Genomic DNA, 8,159 nt, shown 5'->3' with positions numbered 1-8,159 from the left:
TAGGCAACCTACGTCATTAATGACTTTTTCCTTGTGGTGGGTGTTGGAGAAGAGAATGCATAAGGGAGATTGGCATAAATATTTGCTTCTACTATAACAGTTCCTTTTCTGTGAGTGAGATTATTCACAAACACACACAGCACTCCTCAAATGATTTTTTAAAAAATTATCTGGTCATCAAAGTCTAAAAAAATTCTAACATGAAGTAGTTTTGAAGTAAATATTTACCCCTAAAATTTACCTTTAAAATATCTTACATAAATCATATGTCATAGTATGATATTTAATAAGCATACTTTGATATTAAAGTAAAAAAAGACACCAGGTACATAAATAATAAGACATTTATAATTTCAAATTTGAAGTAAACTGCTTTTAGGAATGGCCAAAGAAAAAATGCACTCATTTACTATCTTTCTAAATGCACTAACAAAGTTACAAAAGTACTGTTGCTATTATTATGATGATTATCATTATCATACTCATATCAGGCTCCCAGACATTCTGATCTCTAGTGGAAAGGGGAAGGATTATTAACTGAGGTGTTTATCTTTCTTTCCTAGAGAGATGAGCTATCTTTATTCCTCTTTCTATTTTTGCTAATTATTAAGCCTAATGTCCAGAGTCACTTCAAATATGACACTGTTCACCAATTTCAAACCTCCAAAACCAACTGGGGCCAGCTTTTGGTCTCATAAATTTTTAGGCGTTCAACTTCCTTAAATCTCCCCAAACATTGCAAGGTGGCGCTCTTTTCATGAAAGGTCTATATTTACTCTTAAAATCACAATAACATTTTTAAAAAGTTAAACACTACCATCCCAGCTTTTGATGTGCAGCAAATCCCTCCTTAGCCAGGACAACTTTGTTGACTAAAAGCGACAAATACAAATAGCAAGACATGGAAGGACAAGTCAACAAAGAACTTGCAAAGAGAATTTCACATTTTGGTCTTGTAATTGGTCAACTGTATACTCTAAAAAACTAATGTCACTGTAAACTAGAGGTGACTATTATAAGGGATTCTCATACTTTTGAGGGGCTTTCCCTCTTGTTTTCCTTCTCAGAATCAATATGGCCTGTGACTTCCCAAACACACATACTATGTTAAAGAAGCAGGTCGGGTTCCTCCTTGCCCACAGCGAGGTCAGTGTCTGCCTCCTGCTCTGACACCTCCCTACGCCTGCAGCTCCAGCCAAGGCCCTGATTTGTGATCTCCGGCTACGTTGTCTGCTAATGGGGCGATCATGCAAGCTACAACCAGAGACAAAGAAGCGCGCGTTCCTACCAGCGCAGCTAACTTCGAGGGAGCAACATAGCTTGCAAATCTATCAAACTAAACTGCAAGAAAGACAATCTGATTTAGAGAAAAGGCGTTCTGCTACAGTCATTAAGCACAAGTAATTTAGATTTTTTACATTGTCTCCTCATTTACAAATTTACTGTATCAACGCCAGCCAATGGAACGGATTTCTTAAGTAAATGAGAAATAAATAAAAGAGATAGAAAGATAATCAAATTACATAAAATAATTCTCTTCCCTAGATGTATTTCTGAGAGAACTAATAACAGTGGCAAAATTATAGGAATAATAACATATCACAGGAAGTAATTAATTTAAATTAGCATCACGTTTGAAGAAATATAAGTAAAACGCTTTATGGACATTTACTTTCGTACAAAGAAGGCAGGCCTGGAAAAGCATGCATCGACATCCTGAAAATTAGTTATGGCCATAAATGGTTTAATTGAAGACAGCAATTTAAAATATGATATTGTAAATCTGCAACTCGGTTTCAGCCCGGGCAATTTAATTTGGGGGGCAGCGGCACCCTCGGCTGCAAGTTCATTTGCAACGCTGCAGAGCGAGCCCCTGAGCTTCTGACAATTCGCCTCCATTAATATTGATGTCGCCTGTGCAATCTATTTCTGTTATTTTTATGGTTGTTATTCTACGTCTGCAAAGGTCATTTAAATTATACTGCGGCCGAAAATTTGTTTCATAAATTTTGATATAAATACTAATTACACCCTCTCAGAGAGCCAGCAGGGCAGCGTTCATTTATCACGTTTATACGACCTGCGATGACAGAAAGGGAAGGCGAGGGAGTCTGGAAAGGCTTTCCCGAGACCCACTAAGGCTGGCAGAAGAGGCAGCAGGTTGCTGGGGGTGAAGAAGAAATTCCTACCACAATCACTGAGATTTAAGAATCTTTAATAAGGTACGAAAGGTTACCAAACAATTCTGGAAACTAAAGTGTACATACGAGTTCTTCTAGCCATAAATATTGAATAGCTGTAACATGAATAAACCGGCCCTTTACATGCGGATAAATATGGAAACTAGGAATTATATACATTATGTGGTTGTATCTTTTGCCAAAAGCAACGGACAGTTATAGTTTATATCTTTTTTTAATATCACTTTACATAAACAAATGGAACAGTTTGACACGCAGATCCAGGCTCGTACTATACGAATTCTTGACAGGACGTGAAACGACATTTTACCGCACTAAAGTACTTAGACTTTGGGACGAAATGTTTGCACTTTATACAAAAAAAGCACATTAATACCAATAATATTCTGTTAGGTCGACGTGGAGACTGTAATCGTACAAAGTAATTCACATTTTGGTACACATTTACTAGAACATTCTTGCCATTCAGTACAAACAGTTGGCTTTCGGCCGCCCACCCCCCCTCCCCCTCCCCCCTCCCGCCCGGCCCCTCCCCCCTCCCCCAATGCAAAGACCACAACGCCACCATCCCACCCGCCCGCTCCAACCGAGATAGAACTATTTACAGAATCCAACAGTACAGTTTTAAGCTAATAATTCTGTATTTACAAGAATGCAAAGCAAGAGAAAAAAAACCACAAAAAGCCGAAGCCCAGAGCGCCCGTTCCGATTCCGACGAGAAACCGGCCCTCGGGGCTGGCGGCCGCCTTCTCCTCGACCCCCTCCCGCCCCTTGGCTACCAAGCCTTTGCCAAAAAAAGAAAAGAAAGAAAAAAGGAAGAAAATGTCAAGGTCTGGTGCTTTCTCTCTCTTACTCGGTTCTGGGTCTATTGGCAGGTTTAAAAAAACTAGGATCGCGGGGGCCGGGACTGCTGCGGCCCCGGGGCGCGGGGCACGGTCTGTGCGCGCGCGTGCAGTCTCTTAAATAGGGCTTTGTTCGGCGCCGGCTCCCACTTACACGTACCATTCGTTAAAGTTGGAGGAGAGCGCGCCGTGGCCGGCCGTGTGGTGCACCGCGGAGGAGGACGGCGACAGGGAGCTGCTGGTCGGGTTGTCGGTGGACGGAGACACGATGGTGGGCGGCGTGGACGACTCGTAGCCCGAGCTGGCGGCCGGCGAAGGCTGCGAGCCCTGCGACGAGGATTCGTGGACCTGCGGGAATAGAGCGGCGTTTTTACGGGCGAGAGGGCCGGGCGGCGCCGCCGGGGGCGCGGAGGCCCCGCGCACGGAGGCCCGAACGGCCGGCCGGCCCCGCCGCGGCCGTGCTCCCGGGAGGGGCGGCGCCGAAGTCGCCCCTCGAGGGAAGGGCGCGGGCCGCGCAGGCTGCAGTCTGGGCCGAGGCGGGGCGGCCCTCGGGGCGTCGGCTCAGGGCCCGGGCAGCGCGCGCGCGAGCCCCGCTCCGCCTCCCGACGCGGCCCGCACAATGGCGGCGCCTGGACGCTCCCCAGCCGGGCGCGCTCGGTCGGGCCGCGGCTCCGGCGCTCGCTTGGCTGGACTTTTACCATCAAACAGCAGACTCAGAACGGCCGGCGGCCGCGTCCCCTTTTGCGCCCCGCCCTCTCCCCCCGGCCCGCTCGCCAGCGCCGACCCGCCGCCTCTCCGCCTCCGCCGGCACCCGCCACCGCCCGGCCCCGGCCGCAGAGCGCAGCGGGCTCCCGGCGCCAAGGCGGGCGGCGACAGCGCGGCGATTACCTTCATGTGTTTGCGCAGCGAGCTGGGGTGCGTGTAGGACTTGTCGCACATCTTGCAAAGATAGGGCTTGTCGCTCGTGTGCACGTGCATGTGCTTCTTGCGGTCGCTGCTGTTGGCAAAGCGTCGGTCGCAGCCCTCGAACTCACACTTGAAAGGCTTCTCCCCTGGTGCGAAAGGCGAGAAAGCGAGAGGTCCCATCAGACAAACCCCGTGGCTGATTTTTAAAATTTACACAAGTGGAAAAAAATTAAAATAAAAATGGCAGCGGCCCAGGGTTAGCGCTTTGCAGGCTCAAAAACCCGGGTATTCGATAGAGTCATGTATCTGCAGTGGAATTATAAATATCTGAACTATTTTAACTCCTAATCCAATTAGATCCAGGTTTTATTACATTATTATTAGTATCAGTGGTAGTTTTTTAGATCCCAGAGTAGCAGCAGGTCTGGCCTCTGCTTTTTCTGCCCGGGGCTGGAGAGACGACTTGGAGCGGCGTCTACCTAGCCCTTGGTTTCTAATTTTCACATTGCGGGCTGCTTCTCCTGCTGTTTTGCTCCTCTCTCCTCCCCCTCCCCCCTCCCCGACGCTCCGCATCCCCTTCGTCGCCTCCCCCCACCCCCACCCTCTACACACACTCACATTTTATAAGGTAACCTGGGCCGAGAGCTCGGCGCCGCAAACGCTTCCTTCACTCCTGGCGTTAAACCCCGAGTTCCAAACGCGGTTCTCAGAAACGCCCCCGGCACGCCAGAGTAGGGAAGCGGACCGGATTTCGGGCCTTGTCGGAGCAAGCGGCCCAGGATGGCCTGCCCGACCCAGACTACAGTCCTGAGCTGGGCGCGAACTTTTTTTTAACTGTTCCTGACCGGTCTCTTTATTTTTAAAGGCCAACGCAGGGTATTCGGTTATTTTGAAAACACGTCTCAGAATTTAATTGACAAAAAGGACTTCACTGTCTTCCACCGACTCTCCCGACTCCTCAAGACTACGCAAAAACAAGTCACTACTAAAACTGGGCTCTTTAAATATGCATAAGCCTCCGAAAGCCTCCTCAGGCCCGGCTTACTTGCTTTCACCACCCCACCCCGCCTTCCTGTCTTTTTCTGGTTTTGTTTCTTTCTGCGCCCCTTCTTCCGATCTCCTCCCATTTCCTCAGTTCCTCCCTTTGGCAAAGTCCTCACTAAAGCGCGCAGTGAGGGATGTTGGCCGGAAGCAAACGTTTAGATGTGTCTGCAGCTGGAGCTGCCGGGGCCTCCGCCGCCGCCGCCGGGAGCCGGCCGCCTCTCCCGGCTTCGCGCGCATCACCGGCTCCGCAAACCCGGGTTTGTCTCTCTGCTCCGCCGGCCTTTTTTCAGTCCCCATTTTAAGGTCTATAGCCCTACAGCCTTCTCGTCCGAGCCTCTCTATACTTTTTCATAATTTCAAGCCTCAAACTAGAAACCAGCGCCCACTTTCACTGCCTGCCGGCTGAAGCTGACGCGCAGACCCAACCAAGGCCGGGTTTGCGCGCTCCGGGCCGTGACTTTCGGATTTCGGGTCCCAGGCCCAGGATGGGGCAAGGGGTCAAGAACAGCGGTTCCCTACCTGTGTGCGTCCTTTTGTGGATCTTTAAGTTCTCGGAACGCGCGAAGACCTTGCCGCAGCCGGGGAAGGGGCAGGGAAAGGGCTTCTCGCCCGTGTGCACGCGGATGTGGTTGACCAGTTTGTATTTGGCTTTGAAGGGCTTGCCCTCGCGCGGACATTCCTCCCAGAAGCAGATGTGGTTACTCTGCTCGGGTCCGCCGACGTGCTCCACGGTGACGTGCGTGACCAGCTCGTGCATGGTGCTGAAAGTTTTGTTGCACGACTTTTTGGGGTTGGCCAGCTGCTCCGGCTCGATCCACTTGCAGATGAGCTCCTGCTTGATGGGCTGGCGCATGTAACGGAAGAAGGCGCCGGCGCCGTGATGCGCGGCCATGTTCACGTTCATGGGCCCATAGCCGTGCAGCTGCGGCGCGGCATAGTGCTCCGAACGCGGGCTGGTCACCTGGCCGTACTGCTCGGGCCGCGGGTACATGTCCCCCGAGAAGCCAAGCCTCATCTGCCCGTTGACCACGTTGGGCGACGCGTGGCCCGCCGCCTGCTCGTGAAGGCCAGGGAAGAGGAGGTGGCCCGCGGCGTCCGTGTGACCGTGTGGGCCCCCGAAGCCCCCGGCCGAAGCGGCGAACAGGCTGTGCTGTGCGCTGGCCGCCGCCGCCGCGTCACCAAAGCCCCGGTTGCGGAACAGAAAGTCCCGCGTGGAGTTGAAGGCTGCACTCGAATAGGAGCCGACGTGGCCCGGGTGATGGTGGTGGCCCAGGGCCGCAGCAGCCGCGTAGCCGGGCGCCTGCGACGTGAAGGCCGTCTGGCCGGCCGAGGCCAGCTCGTGCGAGCTGGGGTTGAGCTTGAAGGCACCCATGCCGTCGGCGAACGGGTTGATGCCCAGGCCCACGTCGCGCTCGGCCACGTCGCCCGCCGAGTGGTGGCGGGACGCGCCAAAGGTGGTCACGCCGATCGCGGGGTACTGGGGGCCGGCGTCCAGGAGCATCGTGGCTGCTCGGGGCGAGCCCCGGCCTCCCCCGCCCCCCCCACCCTCGCCCGCCGAGGAGGGAAAATCAGGAGGAGGAGGAGGAGGAACGGGAGGCGGAGGAAGAGGAGGAAGAAGAAGAGGAGGGAGGAGGAGTCGACCCACCTCGCGAAGTCCTAGCCCGCAGGCAGCGGCGCGGCGCACTGGGGCGCCCGCCCGGCCAAGCGCGGGGAAGCCGGACAGCTGCGGGCCGCGAGCAAGGCGGGCGCCAGCAGACCCCGCCGGCCCGGCTCGCACTTCCTCGCCGCTCAGTCTCTGCCGAGAGGACTCCGCGTCAGGACTGCCCAGGGAAAGGCATGGAGCATCTCAGCCCCCCAGAAAAACTTCCTCCCGGATTTGTAGCATAGAGGAATGTGAGCGCCGGAGCCGCGACTGCTCGCCCTCTCTCCGCCTCGCGCCGTACGCCCCTCCTCACTTCTCCACTAGCCCCTCGCCCTTTCTTTTCTCTCTCTCTCCTTTCTCTCAGGCTCGCCTCCTCGCTCCTTCAGTCTCCTTTTTTCCCCCTCTGCTTTTTGCAAAAAAAAAAAAAAAAAAGGGGGGGAGAAAAAAAGAAAGAAAGAAAAAGCCAAAGAAAAGGCGCAAATCATGCACAATATTGTCTTTTGCGGTTTATCTTCCTGGGGAGAAACTTTCACCTCCTCAGCCGGGCGGTGAGCGCGAGACTGATAGCAGCAATCATTCCTGCAGATAAATGAATTGAAAGGACGACACCGTCCCCCCCTTGATGAATGGGAGCAGGGGGAGGCGTCACGTGCTGCTGACGCGGGCGCCCATTGGTGTACCCGCACTCCCCCCGCCGGCAGCCGCCGCGCCAACGGAGGGCGCGCCGAGGCGCCGCGCGCCGCTCATTGGCCCGCCCGCCTCATCAATCCCAGGTATTGTAAAGCGCTTGACATCCCCTTTTGACAAACAGGGCTGCCAGGAGTAGCAACTTTTTTTTTTTTAGCCAAATTTTTTCCCTCTTCTCATGGAAAAAATGTTTTGCCACGATTTCTTTTCCTTCTCACAGTCATATACATTCTCCCTCTCTCATCCCGCTCCTTATCCTTCTCTCTCTCCATCCCATCTCCCTCTGCCTCTCCTCTCCCTCTCCCTGTCCACGTCCACCTCCACCTCCACCTCCGTCTCTATCTCTACCTTTATCTCTATCTCCGTCTCTGTCTCTGTCTCCATCTCTGTCTCTATCTCTTTCTCTATCTTGTACTTCTTCAGACCTGCTCTTAGCTGAGCATTTAGCGACTTCGGGCATCTCCGAGAGCAGGAGGCGGGGATGGGGCTGGCAAATACAGCTAAGGCACTTCCAGAATGTCCCGATTCAGCAACTTTCTTTTCTTTCTTCCCCCATCTCCCCCCTTTCCAGGGCAGCAAAGGAGGCTTTTGTTATTTGCTCCTTTTGAAGTTTGCTTCCCTCTTGCCTTGTCCTCCTGTTTATAATTTAGGATCTTGGGAGCACACGGGCACGCCAATCTCTCTTTACAAGAAATGTGATTTCTCAGGATAACCGGTTGCCTCGATTTTCTCACTTTTAACAAATCAATCATGCTTCCTGCTCTCCCCTCCCAAATGGGCACAGACGGATGAGAGCTCTTAACTTCCTAGGTTATTGAGGTTTGTTTTTTTAATGGC

General features: G+C 52.7%; 1 protein-coding gene across 1 annotated transcript; it reads right to left on the bottom strand.

The window, feature by feature from the left end:
• Window positions 1–2,198: 2,198 nt before the first annotated feature.
• ZIC1 (Zic family member 1) lies at window positions 2,199–6,656 on the bottom strand. The gene is made up of 3 exons (XM_044755208.2): window positions 5,513–6,656; window positions 3,932–4,095; window positions 2,199–3,391 (listed from the first exon to the last, which is right to left on the bottom strand). The coding sequence occupies exons 1-3, from the start codon at window positions 6,492–6,494 to the stop codon at window positions 3,194–3,196; spliced, it is 1,344 nt and encodes a 447-aa protein (XP_044611143.1). The 5' UTR covers window positions 6,495–6,656; the 3' UTR covers window positions 2,199–3,193.
• Window positions 6,657–8,159: the final 1,503 nt, after the last annotated feature.

Source organism: Equus asinus, chromosome 21 (assembly GCF_041296235.1).
Source record: "Equus asinus isolate D_3611 breed Donkey chromosome 21, EquAss-T2T_v2, whole genome shotgun sequence".
NCBI lineage: Eukaryota > Metazoa > Chordata > Mammalia > Perissodactyla > Equidae > Equus > Equus asinus.
Note: the sequence above shows the minus strand (reverse complement) of the source record. Positions and strands in the feature narration are given on the sequence as shown.

Coding starts and splice junctions, on each gene's coding strand:
- ZIC1 (XM_044755208.2), bottom strand. CDS start 6,494: ATGCTCCTGGACGCCGGCCCCCAGTACCCCGCGATCGGCGTGACCACC. Junction 4,096..5,512: donor CCACAAAAGGACGCACACAG/GTAGGGAACCGC, acceptor CTTTCGCACCAG/GGGAGAAGCCTTTCAAGTGT. Junction 3,392..3,931: donor CGCTGCGCAAACACATGAAG/GTAATCGCCGCG, acceptor CTATTCCCGCAG/GTCCACGAATCCTCGTCGCA.